General features: G+C 40.5%; 1 protein-coding gene across 2 annotated transcripts in view; it reads right to left on the bottom strand.

The window, feature by feature from the left end:
* Dock4 (dedicator of cytokinesis 4) overlaps nucleotides 1-21,663 on the bottom strand; it is a 397,452-nt gene that overhangs the window by 43,527 nt on the left and 332,262 nt on the right. For both annotated transcript variants that reach the window (XM_052185914.1, XM_052185913.1), the window contains exons 31-35: nucleotides 14,571-14,719; nucleotides 12,789-12,874; nucleotides 8,154-8,249; nucleotides 7,307-7,367; nucleotides 3,377-3,470 (exon numbers count right to left, since the gene is read on the bottom strand). In XM_052185914.1, coding sequence (XP_052041874.1) covers nucleotides 3,377-3,470; nucleotides 7,307-7,367; nucleotides 8,154-8,249; nucleotides 12,789-12,874; nucleotides 14,571-14,719 — 486 coding nt within the window. The remainder of the gene's footprint in view (nucleotides 1-3,376; nucleotides 3,471-7,306; nucleotides 7,368-8,153; nucleotides 8,250-12,788; nucleotides 12,875-14,570; nucleotides 14,720-21,663) is intronic.

Consider the following 21,663-nt stretch of genomic DNA (forward strand, 5'->3'; position numbering starts at 1 on the left):
TATTTGTGACTCCTGTTTCAAAGAATCCAATATACCCTCTTCGGGCCTCCTTAAGCACCTTAAGCATCTCCATCTCCACCTCTCTGTCTCTCTCTCTTTCTCTCTCTGTCTGTCTATTTCTCTCTGTCTCTCTCTCTCTCTGTCTCTCTCTCTGAGACACACACACACACACATACACTTCTTTTTTTTAAAGAAGAGAGAATGGAGAAAGAGATGGAAAGATCAGTTTAGCACGGATACATGATGGTAGGTGTGGAGTTGGTCAGGAGGCTGGAAGGAAAAGAATCCCAGCACAGGATCTACTCTGAGGAAAAAGAATCCATAGTCCTCAACATTTAAGCTGAGGGAAGTTAAAGAGTCCTTGGATAGCATGCAGGTCTCAAGACTATAAACAAATGCTACCGAGATAGTGGGACTAGCTAGAGGCCTTAGAAGCATGTTAAAATTCTTGAAATGTTACTGAAAGGACTTCTTTACTCACTTAAAGTTCCCTGGAAGAACAGTGGGGCAAAGACCTCAATTTGTCATTCTCAAACTTACAGAAAGGATTCTGCTTAAGATGGAGCAAGCACCTTCCACTCGACTTTTTCCAGCAAGCAAGCAAGCCAGTCAGTCAGTCAGTCAGTCAGTCAGTCAGTCAAGCAGTCAGGCAGTCAGCCAGGCAGTTGGTGGGTCGGTCAGTCAGTCAGTCAGTCAGTCAGTCAGTCAGTCAGCCAGCCAGCTAGCCAGTAACCACTTGGACAGAATATGTGAGGTGCTTAGAGGATCTTGAAAAGTAATTAGGAACAATAAACAAAGCAACTAGGAAAAGCCACCGCTAAGGATGATCACAATGTGTTCGGTTGCCTAATTTTATTTTGTTCTTTTTATGTCTCCTGTCTCAGACTTTCTGCAAATCGGATCAATCACAGCTCCTGGAAGACCTTTTCTCTTACAGAGCTGGGAAAGTGCTTCCAGTGACACAGAGCTCTTAAACTCTCTGGTAACCTCCTCATCTTCCAACCTCAGCTTCACAGCCAGAACACTAAGAACTGGGCCATGGGAAGAATGGGGAATCAAAGAGAAAAAGGAGCTCAAGAAAGACCTGTTTATTTTGTACGTGGGGTCTTGGGCTGATCTCTGAGGTGCATGTTTGTAGAGCAAACCAGACCATCACTGGCATAAGTAACACCATAGTGCAGACCATAACGAAAGACTGGAGACCCGCCTTGTATGGTACCCATGCAGAGAACTGGATGATATGCAGTGCCGAGGCCTCAAAAATCAGACATTAGAATCACAACCTCTAGATGGTGGCGCAGGACCTGAGGTTTAAATGTAACAGGACTGATTGCCAAAATTAAAAATAACAATTTTGACAGAATGCTGATTCTCGTAACATAATGTTCAAAAGGTCCAGGATGTAATCTAAAATTACTTGGCATTCAAGAAACCACAGAACTAAATAACTATCCAAGGGAAAAAGCAATTAACAGATGCCAACCCCAAGATGACTCAGATTTTGGAATCTTAGACTAGGAAGCAGCTATTGAAACCATGCTCCATGGACTGAATGTGGACACTCTTGGGCAACTGAAAAGATGAGTTCTTTGTATAGAAACTGAAGCTATGAGAAGAAAACAACATGAAATTTTAGAAGGGAATAGTTGTTACTATTATTTTGTTAAATAAACATTTCATTGGAAAGACCCAATTCAAGTCAGCTGAGTGAAGATGACAGAAATCATCTGTGGGCTCGACATAAAGCAAAGTTAACTAACTGTCCTAAACCATGGACAGAAGTGAAGTTGTGGGGTGGGGTGGGGATGACAGAATCACAGGACTGAGGGGACAATGACCAGAGGTCAAATACTTAGTCCATGGCAGTCCTAAAAGAAAGGATTGGTATGTAAAATGTATTTTGAGAAGATAATGCCTAAAACCTTTTCAGATTTGATGAAGGAAATAAGTTTCTAGATCCAAAGAGCTTGGCCAAACCAAACACATTAAGCTTTAAGAAAACCATGTCTATGTATGTCATCATCAAACCACCCGAAGACCTGATACAAATTCTCAAAGGCAACTAGAAAACACTGCACAACCAGTCATTAAGACTATATACTTCCCACCACAAACAGGGAGTCCAGGAGGCAATGACAACACTTTTGAAGTATAGGAATGAAAGAACCGTTTGCTTAGAATTCCAGCTACAGCACACCTGTCCTTGGGGGATAAGGGTGTGGTAGGGTTGGGTTCAGGAATGTCCATCAAAGCCCCGTGCTTTAAAGCTTGGTCCTGGGCTCAAGAGACAGCTCAGAAGTTAAGAGTACTTGTTCTTCCAGTAGACCTGACTCCCATCCCCAGCACTCAAGTCTGGTGGATCACAACTGCTTGTAATTCCAGCTTCAAGGGATCTAACACACTCCTCTTTCTTTGGAGGCTTCCTGCACATGTATGGGACTCACTCACACATATACATAATCATAAGAAAATGTTAGAAGAAGCAGCTTGGTGCTTACATCAGTGTTATGGAGAGATGGCTGGAAACTGCAAGAGGTGGGGCTTGGTGGGAAGGTTTAGGTTATCACTATCATGTATGACGTGACTGAGGCTCCTGTCTTCTTCCTCTGGAGTTATAGCCATACCATGAGCAGATGTGCTTTGCCAGGCACTTTCCCCACCATTATAAGTCTCTTTGCTACAAGTCTAGAAGCAACAGAGCCAACTGACAATGGACCAAAACTTTCAGCTCCATGAACCAAAACAAACCTCTCTTCTTCATAAGCTGATTATAATAGATACTATGTTTCAATAACAGAAAGCTGACGAGTACAAAAGGCACTAAAGATAGCTTTACATGGAGAAAAAGTAAGAAAACGTCACTATCCAATCTCTTAAGAGTAAAATTCTTCAGGACAAATAAAAATGCAGGGAAACCAAGAACTTCATGAATGGGGAGTCATCAAAGTGGCCAGTATCTTAGTAAACACAGTACTCTTTATACAAATTCTTTAAAATCAGTATGATCATGAAAAGCAAAGGTGACTGGTACTACCTGAAGGAATTTCCAGTGAGGACAGATTCAACACATATCCCACAAGTACAGCACAGAGTAGGGTGGCTCTGAAGATCCCATGTTTAAATTAAGACAGCAAATTGTAAGCGCAAGTGTACTATAACAAGTTATCTATGTACTCCATAATGCCAAGGGCACTTTCATAAAAACCATGCAGGGGTAGAATAGAAAATACAGCACTAAGAAGCATGCACATAATTAAAATGCAGTTGAGTTTAGAAGAGAAGTGTCTTCATCCCTAACTGCAAGGAGGAGGCGTTACCATAGCAAACGTGTCAGTATCTAGCTCACTCTCCCCGCCGGAGTCCCAAGCATTATTACCTGTGAAGTTCTGAGCCTTCAGGTGTAGGTCGTAGAGTTTGTGGATGTAGCGGATGTACATCTCCTCCTTGTTCAGCTCAGTCTTATAGAAGTTCTGTGAGAAAAGAGCACAGACCTGGTGTTTCCTCAGCATCCAGGCACACACACACACACACACACACACACACACACACACACACACACACACAAGTCCTTTTATTTTGTTTCACTTCCATGCCTTCAAGTCAAGAGAAGACATGCATTTTTCCTCCTGAGCATCGTCTTAATAATACAATGAGGACATTAAATGACAGCCACAGATTTTTCAACCTGACGCTGTGTTAAACATCTGGCAACTAGCGCACAAGCTGGAAACTCTTGGGTTATAATCAACGATTTAAATTTCTTCATTCTCTTATTTGTTTTCTTTTTCTTCTAAGACAAGGTTTTATATGTAGCCCATGCTGGCCTTGAACTCACAGCCTGATCCTTCTACCTCAGATTCCATGAACTAGAATTACCGCTGTGCCCAGTTGTTCTCTTGTTAGTTTCCATTATTCTTGGTTTAGTTGTCAAGTGGGTAATCTATTTAACTAAAATATCAAGAAAATGTAACAAATTATCTGCATATTCAATATGCTGATTGGCAGCAAGGAGATTTTCTTTAATTTCACGTATATCTTTTTCTAAGGAAAGAACTCTCTAGGACATTAAGGAAGAATTATGGAGTTTTTCTTGATAGATGTGGTTGCACACGCCTTTAGTCACAGCAGAAGGCAGGGGCAGGCAAATCTGAGTCTGAAGCCTGCCCGGTCTGTAAAATGAGCTCCTGATCAGTCAGGGCTATAAAGAGAGACCTTGTTTCAAAAACAAACAAACAAAATTTTCTCTCCTGTGTGTTTTGTTTTGTTTTGTTTTTGTTTTTTGAGACATGGTCTTAGTATGTAGTCCTGGCTGGCCTGGAATTCATTACTCAAACTCCCAGAGATCCCCCTGCCTCTGCTCCCCCATGCTGGGAATAAAACAAGCCTGACAGTTTTAATGTTTCTTGTTTATGTTTAAACATAAAACAGAGAATTTAACGTCTGCTAATTATTATGGAATGTTTTTACCAAAAATATTAAATTAAACCACTTTTTTAAAAAAACAAATCTGAATTTTACTAAAATTTCTAAAATATTTTACCAAGTTTTACAAAAACCCAATATTTACTACCTAGATATAAGCTGCAGGTACATTATGAAATCCCTGCTTCATGACTTATTGTTGTTGGATCTGATGCTATTTAGGATACAAAGGACACTGGCTAGTGCTGGGTGATTGGGGGAAAGCTATAGATTTAAAAGAGTGACAGGTTTCTGAAATAGAAAATGCCAGGAATCCTATAGGTTTCTATAGCTGATGAGCCAGTCAGCAACCTACTGATCTACTCTTAAAGGTGTGTCTGCCCATTATCTGACTGTGCATTCTTGAACCCAAGGACTCTTTATACTGGGTGGGCGCTCACGCTAACTTGAATGCATTATTATTTCCAATCCATAACACTGGCTCTCTCCTTGCCTTTCATTTCCTGTAGATCCTGGCAGTCTTTAAAAAGCCAAGTAAACAATGCTGTTCAAACCTCCCTCATTATCATCAAAATCATTTTAATTAGCAAGAATTGTACCATAAACACAATCTAACAGCCCCACAGCAGGTTTTACATTATTAAAGGATGATTTGTTCTAATAGCTTTCTGTTAAGAAGCTGTGTTCTTGCAGAACAAAAATAAGCGATCACTCTGTAAATGAATATTCCTCCTTAAGACAAAAAAAAAAAAAAAAAAAAAAAACCCGACATCTCCCCAGCTGGCAGATGACAATCTCTCACATATGTCTGCTAAAAAGTGTAACACAGAGAACAAAATAATAATTATAATTCCTCCTGTTAGTCATGTCAAATAGTGTGCACTGTCACCAACTGGGGGTTAAGCTCAAACTGCACACCAGCAGTCAGAGGACTCCTGAACAGGATTTGCTGCTGACCCTCAAGGGGAGGTAGTGACGGGAGCCATATTGTCACTAGCAAGCGTCCAAACCTTTCCATTTGGAGTAGGAGCTAAAGAGATTAGCTTCAAAGCGAGGAAGTTGGGTTTTAATAAGGATCCTTATGCTGGTTTGCAGTTGGAACAGATTTCAAAATGCTCGCTTCCTCTGCTCTTTGTCACAGTCCAAAGCTGTTGTGTCAGGTTCAAGTAATTACAACAGGGACACCGATTTTTGAGGTTTCTCTCTTAGTCCTCGTAGAAGACAAGAAGGAACACAGGGCAAAGCAGTCATTCTTTTACCAAAGGGAAGGGCCTCTTCTGTTGGACCAGTTGAGGAGATGAGCCGGGGTGGGGTGTGGGGTGTGGGGCTGCATTAACGTGTTCATCTCCAAGAGAAGGTGCTTGGGAAAGAGGGTGAGAATGGCAGGGTTCCTTAGGAAACAGGTAGACATTCTGCTTTGAGGTTGTTAATGAGCCTTTGTGCCTGGGATGAACTGGAGCCCACAGAGCACACGCATATAAGTGAGGACATGGAAAGGCTGATTGTGATGGATGATAAACAAAAAAACACTGAGAAGATGGAAGGGTGGACAGAGGGAAGGACTGTGCCAGCCGAGAACGGACTGTTCGAGGAGGGGTAATGGCTAGCGCAGTGGGTGGGCTGATAGCCAGCTCCCTGTTGCTTCTAAGGAAGAGAATTATATAAGTACATCGGTGTGAATAAGATGCACCCTCACAGAGCATGCTTAGAGCTCGCTAGTTTTAGGAGTTGGTAATCGAGGTAGAGATGTAACAACTCATTAAAAAATGAGAAGGAAGAAGTGGGTGTGGTCATGAGCTCTGAAGTGAAAAGCGGTACAGCAAAAAATTAGGGCAACAGAAACATAGTCGAATGAAAGTTCAGAGATTTGCAAAGGGACTGAGGGGAGTGAGCCAAAGAAAAACAACAACAGCAGTAGCAACAACAACAACAACAACAACAACAACAACAGTGAACCCCATGGGTTGAATGCAGGGCAGGACAAAAGTTCAAGGTGCAAAGGTTTCAGGGCGTAGGGCAAGAATACCAAAGACAGTAGATGTATTTACAACAGACAAGGTAGCTTCATGTGCTCTCAGAAATACAAGAAAAAGAAACCCAGACATTCACAGGTTCATTCTTCAATTTCAAATGAGATGAAGGAAAGTTAGTAAAAGCATTAATACACCAAATAGCAAAATACAAAATATTAATGTCTAATGTCAGACTATTCTTTTGTGATACAATTCCATTCTATTTAATAAAAAGGGGGTGATATTTTTTTTTAAATAAATTTTGGTCGGTCCAGAGTAATTATGGTTTAGACTGTTGTCCATAAATCTAAGTCATCTATGCATTGCAATGCAACTCTTTGCAATAGTGCTCTTATGAATCCAATGTGCAGAGGTCAGTGAGTGAAACTTAAGCATATTAAGTCAAAAACTTTCACAAGTTAGAAAATAAGAGTTCAGTAATTGCTATGAAAATATTAAAAATGTGAGGAAGATGAAGAAGATGGGCAGACAGGATAGTCGACAGAGAAATGAAGGGACCTCAAGGCTGATCCTGTGTTTTTCCTAGAAAAGCATCTAGACTGAGCAAGAAATTCAACAGGGGAAAACAGCAGTGCTCAGTTCCTATGAGATGTTACTGAGGTCTGCTCACTGCTACCAGCCCAGCAGAACAGGACCATTCTGCAATGTTCTGAACTGAAGATTTTCTGGGCTTCATTCAATCTAAGGGTCACTATCTTTCTTTTAAAAACACTTTGACATTTTGTAAGAAACATGTATGAAACATCCTGGAAAAGGGCACAGGGAAGATTCAAAACAAACAAAACTTAGCACTTCCGTGAGGAGCTGCAGAGGTTAGAAGGAAGGCGGACACGGAGGAGTCAGGTACTGACCAGAAGGCTAACTGTGCAGCCAATCTTCTTGCCATCCACTTCTCCTATTTTCATGCAGTCCCTATGAACATAAAGCAAGAGTCACACCACGAACTTCCTCTCATGGGGGAAAAAAACATAGTTGTTGTTTGGTGTTAGGTATGGGGGTGAGTGAGGTGTCCGCAGAGATCAGAGATGATTGGATTGTGTGGGTTCAGGGAAAGGGGGCTGGGCTGGAGATCTCTGATAGGACTGTAAGCAGAGCCTGACTCCCAGGTGCAGTAGAAGCTCCCATGGCAATCAGTATGCCTCTCAATGGACCTCTCAGGACCATCTCAATGGATGCTCTCAGGGAGCAGGGGAGAGGTGTAAAATTGCCAGGGAGAAGAGTCTTGTTCTTAAAATAAAAGAAAGCCACCATGCATAGAATTGGGATAGCCTGCTCTAAAGGTAAAGTAAATGAAAATAGAAATAAATTGTATTCCTTTAAAGGTACAGCACACTGGTACAACCCCCCCCCACCCCCCAGATCTTCATTCTAAAATGTTTGGACCACCGGTACTTTTTGAGTGGGTGAGTCTAAATACCCAAAGATTTTTCTTTTCTTTTCCTTCTTTCTATTTTTGAGGACTGTCAAGGACTCTGAGAACTCTTTCAATTCAAGACTTTGAAAGAATTATCAAAAACAGAACTAAACAAACAAGGAAACAAACACCAACGCTAGATGCAAAACTCTGAACAAGCCGGTTTGAAGTGCTGATTAGCAATTCTTTGAATGATTAACTCAAAGTGGAATGCTAATTACAGTTCAGCTATTTGGGCTTTTAACTGGAATGAAGCCTGTCTGGAATCTTGGGATGCAGCTTACCTGTAGTCTAACAACCTCTCCATCAGCCGAGTGACAGTGGCAATTAGTGAAACGCCACTCTCTCTCCATGTTTCCCGCTCAATTTTCTTTAGTAGACTGGAAAAGAAAAAGAACCCAGGGCATTTTCAACATTTATTTTTATCAGTCACCATGACAACCATTTTACTTTCATCAGTACCTTAAATGCCTTAGCAACCACTGCAACATCTCACAAGTAGGACAATTTGCAAACAATGTCTTACCTAGGGTAGGGACCAAATAGTGGAATTCTAATCCAGGAAGCATTGACAAAGCAAATCGATTTTCAGATTATCCAAGTCAGAAAATATGAACTCATGCACATAATCATGCTTTCACATACACACAAGCACCTCACAGCTCAAAGACATTTCCCCCAGCTCTCCTGCCAGGCTGACTGGGGGCTTGCCACATTAAAGAACAGCGCGGAAGCGAAACACAGGAGTCCCTCCAAGTTTACTTCCAAGCAAAGAGCTTGCTTTCGTCCCATAAATGTGTTTTCCTACCTCTCAGTGGAATGCATCTTCACCCAAGCAATTCTGCTGCAATGCCACTGCTACAGGAGAATCCTTGTGCAGACGGGATGACGTTTCCGCTCTCCCCTTCACTTAACATTTGCCCACTCAATACATATTGTACTATCTGTGCGCTCGCCCAATGCTCTCATTCACTCTGCCTTTAACCACAGACGATTTTCTAAGTGGTTGTTACAGCAGATCTGATGACGAGCGCACCCGGGCCACATCCCTCCTCCTACATTTCTCCTAATCCTAAACACCTTGGAGCAGAGGCACTATGTCAACAGAAAACATTCACAGTCATCACGATGAGAACTGATTTGCTTTCATCCCCTCTGCAGATTAACACTGCACTTGGGAAAGGTTTCCCGATTGAACTTCCCCCAAAGATAGAGGAACATAGGTGTGGTGGGATCAGCTTCCTTCCTTAGCCCTCTTATTTCAGTGATTATCATTTCTGTTCAAAATCTTTTTTCTTTTGCACTTGATTTAAAAAAAGGGGTGGGGGGAGGAAATAGCGTATGTGTGTATCTCATTAATACAATGTAAACATGTCAAATCTGTACTTACTTGGGGAAAAAAAAGCAATAAAAGGAAAACTGCCTCGGTAAAGGTTTGTTTTATCTGTGGCTATATTTTTTTTCCAATTTTCTTTCTATTTCCACCTCTTTTTCTTGCCTTGCCATCTCGGTACCCAGTATTCTGTCTGTTCTCCACGTCTGTTGTCTGTCACATCACTTGTTTGCCTGACTGGTTTTAAGCATTTATCTAGACTGAAAGTGGGTTTGTCAGAGAAAGATGACTTATGGGAGGTGTGGGGCTTGCCCTGACTGATCCTCTAGGGACAGCCTTTGTTTAAATGTGTTTTCACTTAGAAACCCCTGAACAGCACCAGTTTAGAGTATATGTCACAAACTGGTACTGAATTAAGTTCTCACATCCTATCAATCATACAGGATGCTACAGAAATTTCTCCAAGTGACAGCCCACACCCCATATATGCAGAGGCTAAAACCAAGTAACTCAAGTTAAATAATAATTTTAAAAATAGACAGAGGCTTCATTTATAACTTTCATTAATTCACAGCTTCCTCTGCAGTCAGAAATCAGAGCTACATCATCCTCTCAAGAGGCAGAGGTGTGCTCTCTTCAGTGACTCAAGACCAAATGTTAGGCCCAAGGCTAGAACCTTGTGCATCTGCATCCTTGGTTAGGTTTATTTTTTTTGTTTTGGGATTCTCCCATTTTGCACTACACTTGATCCAACTTGAGGAGGATAGGGAAACAGTCTTTCTAGATATCTTGGGTGAGACTGGATGTTTTCTCCTCATCTGTCCCCACACTCTAGTGCTGGTTAGGAATATTCAGAGACTTCATTCCATAAAGTAAGACAGTTTCTCACAAGCTTTTTCCCCTGGATTTTCCAATGGTATTCATCCACCAAATGGATAGCAGGACACTCTACAGTCTCCCTTACCATAAAGGAAATGGGGCTGGACTGTGGTGGTTTAGTAAAGAAATATGTGACTCTTGGTTAAGGACTTTGGAATAATTTGGAGTTGTGGATGACTGGACACAGTGTAGGGAGAACTGAGATGGATGTCACTTTCCTTTGCAAAGCTAATTGGGCTCCTCAGGGCAGTGGGCAAGGTCCGCTCCATCTCTGCAGTGTTAGAACCTCTGTGGCATCCTAGCTCAACACAAGCCTGCCTGCGAAGTTGGCACAAAGGCCAGATCATACGTCAGGAGGAGCCAGTAATGCAGCAGATAGCTCCGATGCCCGATTTTGGGTATCTCACTGTGTAGCCTATCGGCTAGTTTTGTGTTTTCAAAATTAGAGAACCCACAGATTTAAAAAGCAGAGATAATGAGCACAAATGAAGACACTGCTGGGAGTTAGTGAAAGTGAGAGGGATTCTTGGCAAGCACGCTACACAGGAACTAAAAGTCTCAGTCGAAGGGCTGATTTGCCAAGCACAACACTCAGAAACAATAAGTGTCTTCCACGCTTCCACCTTCTCAACTAATTTTATGAAGTTTTAGGCATGTATTTCAGAGAAAATGAGAATCTATACCATAACAGAATGCCTTCCTAATATGTGTAGCAACTTACCATAATTACACTAATTCGCTGTGATTGTTAGTCCCCCAAATAAAAGGACTTTATTGTTTCCTTGAAATCCACTTAAATTTTCACTTTCTTTTCTGAGACCAGGTAGTAATGCTACTTGTTTCTTTAAATTTGCTTAATTACTGATATGCTGACTATAAAAGCATTAAAGAAAAATATTTATATCCCTTTAAATTTTTATTTTTATTATTATGATTTATTTATATGTTCTAGTAATATGTTAAAAATCAACAAAAGAATAAAAATTTCCATTGAATGAATCAGGTACCTTAAAATATAAAATAATTATAGAGGCTTAATTATTGCTTTGATTCTAGTGTCAAGGTACATCTTATATTTCACAGTGATATTTATATAAAAGCAATCCAAATTGCAAATTATCAGCCCTTACTAAAGTAGATAAGAGGCATTAAAGAAACAGAACATGCATTTATTAATCTTACAAATTCATTATAAATAATTAATCACAAATCTCAAGGGGTTCATTCCACCGGATGCTTTTGTATTTTAGCTCTTTGTTCTAACCAAGGACTAGGAACTGAAATGAAAGCATTTTTCAAAGGCAATTTATTATGTTGGATGAGGTTTTAATCTGAATTCTTGCTAAACTCCAGCTGCTGTGAAAGACAGACACTTTGTACACAAGAATGAACAAGGGCTTGTGAATAATTAGCAAAAGTTTTGGCTGAATTACAGTATCAAAAGAAAATGGTACTCAGGGTTCACAATGTAATTTATCACTGCTACCAAATGAAATCTCTGTAAGTTTTCTTTTTCCTTTCTATATAGTTTTCCTGAAAGCTTTTTCTTTCAATATAGTTTTTCTGAAAGCTTCAAAAATGATTATGAATCAGGCAAGCTGAAGACAACCTAACCTATCAGTCAAACCTTTCAGTTTTAAAATAACATTCTTAAAACCTATACATCCATTTTTCCCACAGTTGCTAATTAATGAACGTGAAATGAACTTGGATCTTGCACTTGGTTTTTAGTACCACTTAGGTGACGGTTAGGCATTAATACAAACGCAGGTGTATTTTCTAGGAGAGAAATGTATTAGTTTTGCACTCTTGAAAGAAATTAGAACATTTTCCCAAGCTTAGTGTGCAAATCTTCTCGGTTAAAAGAAAAATATGTTATAAAAATACTAGGTTTGAAAATGACTAAGATCTATAAGATCGTTAAAAAAAAAGACTTGACAGGTGGGAGGCCCCAGAATGGTGAGACATGATCATGCTTCATCTCTGGCTGTCCCTACAGTTAGCTGATCCTTGGTACAAGCAGTCCATCCTGGGACTGTGATCAGATTGGACTAGTTGGGACAATCTAAAAGTCCCTTCTTAGAACTCCATTCTTTTTTTCTCTATTCTACTTGCAAATCCCAAACACCAAATTTACTAGAAATGACTTGCTTTGGTGTCAGTCTAATAAGAAGCACTTGGGATGCATTTAACAGTCCCAAGCAAAAAAAAAAAAAAAAAAAAAAAAAAAAAAAAAAAAAAGGGCACAGTGTTGAAGCAAGTTCTGAGTGTTAAGCACAAACTAAGTTAATCGTCTAACAGCAAATCAGCCAGAGTCACGCTTTGGAAAACACGGTATACAAATGTTATAATCACACACTTTTCTTCCTCTCCCACTCATAACTCTCTCTTGAAAATCATTATCTTATAACAATGGCCTTATTTTCCCTTGAAATTACCAAGCATGAAAAGAGTGAGCTTTGTTATATAACACAGGCAACCTGTCCTAATCGGAGATTAAAATAAGGAGACATATCTAATCAACAACATAATAAGATCTATTTGCTAGAGTCAGGCAATTATCTTTTATTTCACACTCCACAAAGACAAAGCTCTCCAGTGAGACCCAAGCTGTCTCTATAACGATCATCTACCGCGGTGCCGAACAGCTCAGGACTGACACCAGATGTCCTGACTAGAACCAACTGGAGAGAAACGCGTTACTCACATACTGTTGAAGAGCTCCCGGTACGTCTCATCACCTTTACCCTCTGACATCAGGCTATCCAATTTGTCAATTAGCTTGGCCTCCACCTGAAACACACCCAAATATTACTCTCCTTCCTCCCACTTTGCATGTAAGAGTTTTAGGCAAATTAGTGTGTATTTCTTTATGCCAGGGGAAAGCTGTGGTATCCTTTGTCAAAGTGACATTGTCAGCCATGGCTAATAGCAAGCCTCCCTTTGGAATTCTAGGGGACTAATTTAGATTCAGTCAACATGACTTCATACTCCTGGCTGGCTAGCTTTTTCTGCTGCCAAGGACAGCATCTATCTATCTGGGATCCCAACATAAATGCTAGCAGACTGATTTAAACGTTTCAGTTCTTTTTTTAGGGGCTATAAAAACTGGCAAGTCCCATTTCTTTTTTCTTTACATCACTATATCTGAGAACATCAGCAAACTAGCATGCCCAAATACATTAATTTAAATCTTAAATGTGCTTTATATCTGTTTTCGTTCCTGAAACAGTTCGAGGTTTCACCAAATCTTTGCTGAAGTTGAGAAATTCATCCTAGCAGCCATGTACAGATGGTAGACCCACAGAAATATTCTAAGTCAGCAGTAAGCAGCAGGAGAGCGAAAGGACACATTTCCTGAAAACTGTAGTCAAAACATTTATATGTTCAAGGATGTAAATTCTTTGTAATATCAGGAAGGGAAAAAGTACCCTTTATCTAAAGGAGGCAAGAGAAAAATGACAACCTTTAGCCAGCGTTAAAGCAATCTGGACTTGAGATGAATATTCAACTTTGTCAAAGGACTAAGCCCAGTTATTTCTTTAAAGCAAATGTCAATCAAGAGATAAAGATAAGAGGGAAGGAAAGTGGGCTCCCCTACCAAGCACAGTTTGTTCATGGCTTTTCGCTCAGCCATTAGCTTTCTTAAAAATAAATGTATATACGGATACAAGTGAAATGCCCACACTCTTGGCAATAGGAAAGGTCTATGAATGCAATCAAATTGCTTAAACAGATGACGAGCACTTTTCTGAGGTCTGAAGAAGGCCTCATGTGGAGAAGTGTGAAGGAGGGCCACATCCTGTGGGCAGGCAGGTTTGTGAAGTCGCTAGAAGAACACATGTTTTTCCTACTTGCCCCCAACAGACTTGGACAGGCAAAAGTGACTGACTCTTTACAGATCTGATTTTGCAATAAGGATGTCTGTCTTCTTCAAACTGGAGCACCACTATTAGAACCTAAGTCAGCGAGAAAAGATAGATTCATCCCCTTGGAATTTCCTTTGTGAGATTTTCCACTGCTTTCTCCTTCAAATTAATTTTCATTCCAAGCTAAGAGCAATAAAACATACTGTGAGTCAAATGCTCAGAGCTAAGTCATTCACCAAACACAATGTGCAGACCACTGAGAACTCAATGGCTTAAAGAGTCATTAACCTTCTAATCCATCTGAGTCTAGTCCAGCTGGGAGCAAACAATCCTCTGTAAATTCTTAAATACAGATCTGGAATGTCAAAGATTTTTTTTTAAATTTTTTTTTATTTTTTTGTGAAAGGAATAAAATGGGCTTCCAGGGTTTCCCTGGAGGCTCAGGGCAGCAAGAAGCCAGAGTGATGTATCCAAGGCTCTGTGGTATAGGGAGCACAGGCTCGCCTGGTTCTGGGTCCATTGAACCAGTGTTCATTTCTCCACCTAAAGATGAATGGGGAAGTTGTGAAGACACCAGACAGGGTGTCTCCCTGTCAGTCCTGATGAGATGTACTGCCTACCTGTTTAAAGTTGCCACTCCTCCTTTGCTCCCAGTCCATCATATCATGAAAAATAGGAATCATGACATTCCGGAGATCTGGTTGGGGTATCAAGGTCACTTCCAGAAAGGGTCCAATCAGGGCAGGGATGAAATGAAGTTTGTGTTCTCCTAAATTAAGCAAAATATTCGAGTTTCAGCATATTAAGTCTTAATAAGATTGCAAAAAGATTATTATTATAAAATTTAGTTAAAACTAGTATCATAAAATATTCAACTGCACGTATCTCCCCAGATAAGAAAAGAACCCATAGCATACAATTAAAATGGCAGAAATAGAAATATTTTATTACTGTATATTCTTGTAAAAAATTGGATGCAGTTAATATAAAAGAGGCAGAAGAGATGGTTCAGTAGTTCATATCACCCAGGAGCCACATGGTGGCCCATAACGTCTGGTAGCAGCAGTCCCAAAGGATCTGATGCCTTCTTCTGGCCTTTGTGAAATGCACACGAGGTACATAGAAATACAAGTATGCAGTATTTCTACTCAAAAAATATATGGAAAAAATACTAACCCTGAAGATATCCCTAAGGTAACCACAGCTGTTATCTCTGGGTGGTAAAACTGCAAATTATTTTTATTTAAGAAAAATTGGCTTCTGTTTGTATTTTAAAGTAAAAATATATAATACACAGCCTAAACAAAAGTCTGAATGCAACCCCCTCAAAGCCTTCAACTGATTTTCTGAAAGGATTAAAATGTAACAGTATTGAACCCAACTGGTGTGTAAGCAAATGCTAAGAAGGTAAGGTAGCCATGATTCAGAGCAGAGGGCAGGCACCAGCAGGGACACGGGTGACTTTAAATATGGAACATACCTGAGTCCATTAGTGTCTGTCAAATCTCACAGAGAAGTTGATAGTAGGAAAACTACATGCCCTGAGTGATACATTCTTTCTCAATATCATGGCTAAAAGCCTATGATGCCAAAGGACCAATCTGGAAGCCCTAGGACAAGCTCAGAGATTGATCTGAGGGTAGCTGGCTTCATGGAAGACAGCAATTTCTTCTTTAGGTACAATCATGCGAACGTTTTATTGATTTATTCTATTGCAGGGTTCTTATTCTTTCATATGCTCAGACCATGAGCACTTACGTCATGAGAAAACTCCCTGCTTCAGTAGCATGGAAGGAATACCACCTCTTGTAGCTGAACATGTTAGTGTATGTTAATGCAAGCTTTACTGTTTCCCATGATATTCCTACGAGAGAACAGTGGTGTTCATTATCTTCCCTTTGTACCCTGTGATCCACAGAGTCCATGAAACCCCTTAGGTCTCTCCTTTCCTGGGTAAGGCATTATCCCAGTAAAAAACAGAGCTATGAGTTTTCAGCTCTTTACATGATTATAAACAAAAAAAGGAGAGAGAGTTGAAATTTCTCTTTCTAGAACATGTTTTGGCAGGTGACAAATTATGAATTTTTGTTCAGAGTCTAGAAATTTGGATAGTCTTTTAGTATAGCTTTTATATTTGTTTTACTAATTCAGTATTAATCTATTTTATTCAAGGGCTCAAATACATAGGCATGCCTTATATAATTTGAACAATCTATAACTTGTAAACATAAAACATAACAAGCACTGAAACTATTGCAGAGATGCACACCAACAATCAAGGACCATTGAGGATGGTATAGTTCATTTGTCAGGGAAACTGAGGAAAGCAGTTTGGACAGGTTCTTTCACTTGACTGGAGCATAAGCAGCAGCTGCCCCACTATATGAACAGAAGGTACCCTGGAAACAGCATGGGCAGGATGTCACATCTGAAGGTGTAGTAGAGGTCATGGGGGAGTTGGCAGTGGTAGCCTAGGTTATGTACCATGCTGGGTGGAAAGGCAGTGGGCCTCTCCAGCTGTGTGTGGGAGTCCTTCTAAACATTTTATTTTGCAGAAACATAACTTTGGGGAACAAGGGAAAGATGTGCTATATTGGGAAAACTGATGATAGGTAATTTATAATAGACTTTGGCCCCAAAGCATCAGCCATGGTAATAGGCACTGGATGCTAGATTTGAGGGACATTCTAGATGTAAAGCATTAGTGAAAGTAAATTCTGCTACTAAATGAGATAAAGGAGGAGCAGGATCTAGTTTAGATAGAGGATAATGACTTCTGCTTGAAGCTCTTTTGAGAGACATTCTCATGTGCTTAATACCCTACCTACTCCCCAAAGTCAGGTTAGGGTACAGGCCTTGCAGACTTTGCAGAATTGTCAATGATAAATAGGGCTTGGTGTCATCAAGTGAATGAAATAGCTTTGGGGAAACAAACAAACAAACACACACACACACACACACACAGAGAGAGAGAGAGAGAGAGAGAGATCTTGAATGCAAAAGTATAAGACAAGAGAAGGCTAAAGAGATGGTGGATATAGGGAGTAATAGAGAAGAGAAGGCTTTTGCAATTAGAAAGGGACAAAAACATACCAAATTTGGTGACTCACTAGTAATGTCAGCCATCACTTGCAAGTACTTGCTCTGAGGCAGGTGGGCTCTGATTGCTTTCTATGCATAAATTCCATTAATTTGCCATGACAACTCTAGGCAGTGGGAACTGCCATTTCCATATGCAAAGAGGAAAGAAAAGTCATGGGGCCTTAAACAAATTGTTTAACTAACCAGTTAACTAGTAAGTAAGTAATCACATAGCTAGTTGTTGAAGGATTTTCCCTGTCCAATTACATTAGGGCAGTGGAGAGCCTGTGATTGGACAGGGAAAAGGGAGACAGAGCAGCAGCTAAGAGTCTGGGTGGGAAGGAAGGAAGATGACTGCTGATGTACATTCGAGTTGCGTTTCCCAGACACAAGCAGCTATGATTTCACAAGGTTAGAAATATTGGGACAAAGCTTTTATTATTATCAATTGGCTCTGAAATTATTTTATTGGCATCTTGTAAGTTGTGATATTATTGCTACATAAATCTGATTCGTTTATTAAGCTTTAAGAGTCTTGATTCAACCGGGTAATTAGGTATTGAGATGGCTGACTGTGGGGTGCATGGGGCGTTGCATGGTTGTGAGAGGAACTTGGGGGAGAGCCTGCCAGAGAGATGACCCAGTGGGGGCCCTGTGGTCCAGTGTGGCAGGAGAGTTGGTGGGTCAACAGGAGCACAGGAGTGTAGTCCGGCTACTCAGAGAGATGGTGGGTCAAATATTTCCCAAAACAGCTAATTGGGATGACTAGCATCAGGACAACGCCCCCCCCCCCCCAATAAGGCTGTCTCTGGTTTGAAATAGCAGTCCTAAGAATGGGACCAACACAGGCCTTTGGGTTTGGCAGAGGAATAATAAGGTGAGCCCAGTCATGAATCAAAGGGTAGAAAGAAAAAGCTGAGGAAGCCAGCATTGCCAATGTATTCTCTCAAAGACAAAGTTGCTGGAGGGTGAGGCAAAAGCAGATAAGACTCACTAACCACTTTAAAGCATCCTATCTTTTGGAATAAGCTCTTTGTCTGTCATCCCACAACCTCCCATTCTGGCCTCAGGAACCAGCAAGAATAATATTACTCTTGTCCAAATATCAGCTTCATCTCTGGACCAACATAAGTTATAAGACTTTTCTAGAAGGGTCTTTAAGGAACATACATGTTTCAAGTTTTCAGAGACCATTTCCCTATTGAATGGAGACAGTCCCTCTGAGACTAAGGTTATCAATCAGAGCAAAATACAGTTAAGAAATAGTGAGCTTGGGTGTTCTCTCTAAAAACTCATGCCCAAAGCTAGGTCAATCAGCAGGCCTCCTAGCTATACAAGAGACCATGTTTTTCTCTCTTTCTCCCCCATCTCTCTCTCTCTCTCTTTTTTCTTTTCAAGACAGGGTTTCTCTGTGTAGCACTGGTTCTTCTAGAACTTGTTCTGTAGACCAGATTGGCCTCAAATTCATAGAGATCTGCCAACCTCTGCCTTCCAAGTTCGGGGTATAAAAGGCATGCACCACCACCATCTAGCTTGACCATGTATTCAGGATTAATTTGGGAGTTCTGGGCTTTACTTTGTCAAATGTAACCTGTACATATCTGATGTACCAGCTAGAGTATAGATGTTTGTTTCCTCAAAGACCTCATGAACAGTATCTTGCCTGCCCACTAGAGACCAGAATCACAACAGGATGAGGCAAGAAGGCAGTAACATCTTGAATTCTGTCAGGATTTCCACATACCTGAATGGGTCTCTAGACAGAGGACACTAATTTGAACTACTTCCTTTCTTGGCGATACCTAGAGGGCTCTATATCAAGAGCTTTTCTAACCACAGTAATAATGTGTATGAAACTTCTCCAATAGCCTCAATTATGGCTAGATGCCCTTACCCTTTCATGTGTCTGGAATGTCTGATAGGTCAGAGATCCTCATGATCTCTATTATAAACACATAGAATCCTGGGGCATTTGTCAGGTCCTTTCTTTGGGAACAGGAATCCCACACGGAGCTCACATGATCAGGGAGTTACCAGTTCATCATAATTGGGAGTTGTCTTGACTTTGCTTGTCATTAGTTTCAATGTGAATTAAAGTGCTTAGCCAGGGGCTGGAGAGATGATGCAGTAGTTAAGAGACTAGATCTTATAGACGATGTATGCTCAGTTCCCAGCAGACATGGTGGCTCACGAGCATCCATAACTCCAGTTCCTGGGTATCTGATGCCCTCTTCTAAACTCAGGCACCAGGCACATACATGGTACGGTGTGCAGGCAAAATATTCATACACAAAATGAAACAAATAAATATAAAACAAAAGAATGATAAATGCTTTAAAAAGGGCTTTGAGAATAGAAACCCAGTCCTGGATATAATTCTTCAGCTCTGTCCATATAGAAAGTCCTTTTTTAATATTAGTGAAGTCACAATATGTGTCATGCATCAACTAATTAGCATGTATGTTCACATGCAACATGTGGAGGCCAAAGGTCAGTTCTCAAGTGTCTGTTCTCACCTTTCACCATTTAATTCCAGGTCATCGTACTCAGGCTCTCAGACTTGGTGGCAGGTGACTCTACCCACTGAGCCATCTCTCTAGGTATCTTACCCACACCCATGATGCATATGGAAGGAACTTGTAACTTCTTCTCATGTATTCCTACCTGTATTTCTGACCTAGATAATCAGAACCTTTGCCTTTCCCAAAAGACTGTTTTGTTGTCCTTAGCACGGCAAGATTATCGCAGGAGAGACTTCCTCATTAATGTAAATTTGTATATTTTCCTCCAAAAATGAATCTTCTATAATGGAAATGCAGGCACTATTATCCCTTTCCTCCTCTCCCCTTCTGACACCCACGTTTCAGGCAGGTAGCTGGCAGCTAGTTTGCTATTCCTTTTCTTGGTTATTTTTGTCAAGGCAGAAAACAGAACCTGGATGCGAGCACTCTCCCTGTCATTTGTAAAAGTCTATATTCACTGTTTATTCGAGCTGTCCTGGCAGGGGAGAAAATGGAAGAAATGGAGGTGTCTACAATGTGTGCATGTAGGGAGGCTGGGGAGCCCTGAGGTTTCAGGTGTGATACCCGACCAAGAGCTTACCCCAGGACCTGGCTACAGGGCCAGCTACTCAAAGCCATCACACAAAAGCCACCTTAAAGTCTGAGTAATTCTGATAAGCTCTGGGCTACCTCCTCACTGTCCTGACACCAAATCTCTGCACAGCTTCTGAGTATGTGGGCAGAGGGGAGTAATCTAGAGAGGGAATACAAGATAAGCTCAAATCAGTCTGCTCTTATGGCTTTCTCATGGTGAGTTAGTAGAAAAAGTCCAAGATACTATGGTGTCAACTTTGGTTTATTCGGTTGTGTTTTTTTCCTTCGTGTTTTAAAACAATCTATCTATTTGTTATTTTAAATCCAGGCCCCTACACATGCTAAGCAAGCATTGTGTCAACTGATCTATAAATCTTGGCCTAAAATAATGTTTTTATGTCTCTCATTTATTCAGTTCAGATATTAAATAGGTATTGACTGTTTTCTTCCGACTTTGTTTTTAACCTTCCCTGAGCCTGGCATTCACTGACCTCTATGGTAGAGATCACTCCTAGTCCTTTCTTATTTATCAATCACTATTTGCTTGGGGATTTTTTTAGGCTCTTGCAGAAATATCTTTACCGTTTATAGATATTTCATAACCTACTTTTGTCCTTTTAAAAAATTCCAATGTACTCACAATGCAGAGAAAAGTAAAACAAATCTCACATGACCACTGTTTAGCTGCCATCACAGTTAGAATTTTCACTAATTTGTTTTACTAACACGCTGCCAAACTTTTTTCTCTAAAGACTCCTAAAGCACGCCTGAGACATATTGTACTACCACACCAATCCAGTTGCATCTGTAATAGATACACAGTTACAATGCTTCTATCATGGTAGCACATCCACACATTAATTTTTTTTAATTAATTAAAAACACAACCAATATCTAAACTTCCCGATGGTCCTGAAGCATGCAACATATAGCTTGTTTTGGATACAATTCAAACAAGGCCCACAGACTATACTCTATCACTGAACCTTTGCTCACACAGTAGAGAAGTCAGAGTAGCTACACTTGGGTCTTTATCATGTAAGAAGGCTTCAAAGTACCCTTATTGCTGAAAACACACTTTTAGGAGTGCAGAACATATGCAATTCCAGATGGGCTTCAAACACTGAAATTCCAATCGCCACTGAGCCGGCATCATTTGTAACAGTGGTAAGTGTGCTTTACTGACATGACTCCTGCAAACCCCAGGGGATGCATACAGCACCACATCTAGCTTCAGCCGCGTGTCGTCTTTGGAAGTACTTAGGGTACCTGCTACTCTGAGGTATGTTTATGTACAGTGAGCAGCCTGATGGAGAAAATATTGATTTTTTTTATATTTTATTTTCTATATTCTTTGTTTACATTCCAAATGATTTCTTGATTTTTATACAGTGGTTACAAGGTACTGTGCTTGCAAATGTGGATCAAAGAGCACACTTTATGTTGAGAAGGAATGCGAATTCATGTAAAAACAGAAAGTGAAAAGTTATCTTTGCAGCAATATGAGGGCCACATGTGCAGATGCTGCCAAGAACTA

Source organism: Apodemus sylvaticus, chromosome 6, assembly GCF_947179515.1.
Source record: "Apodemus sylvaticus chromosome 6, mApoSyl1.1, whole genome shotgun sequence".
Taxonomy (NCBI): Eukaryota; Metazoa; Chordata; class Mammalia; order Rodentia; family Muridae; genus Apodemus; species Apodemus sylvaticus.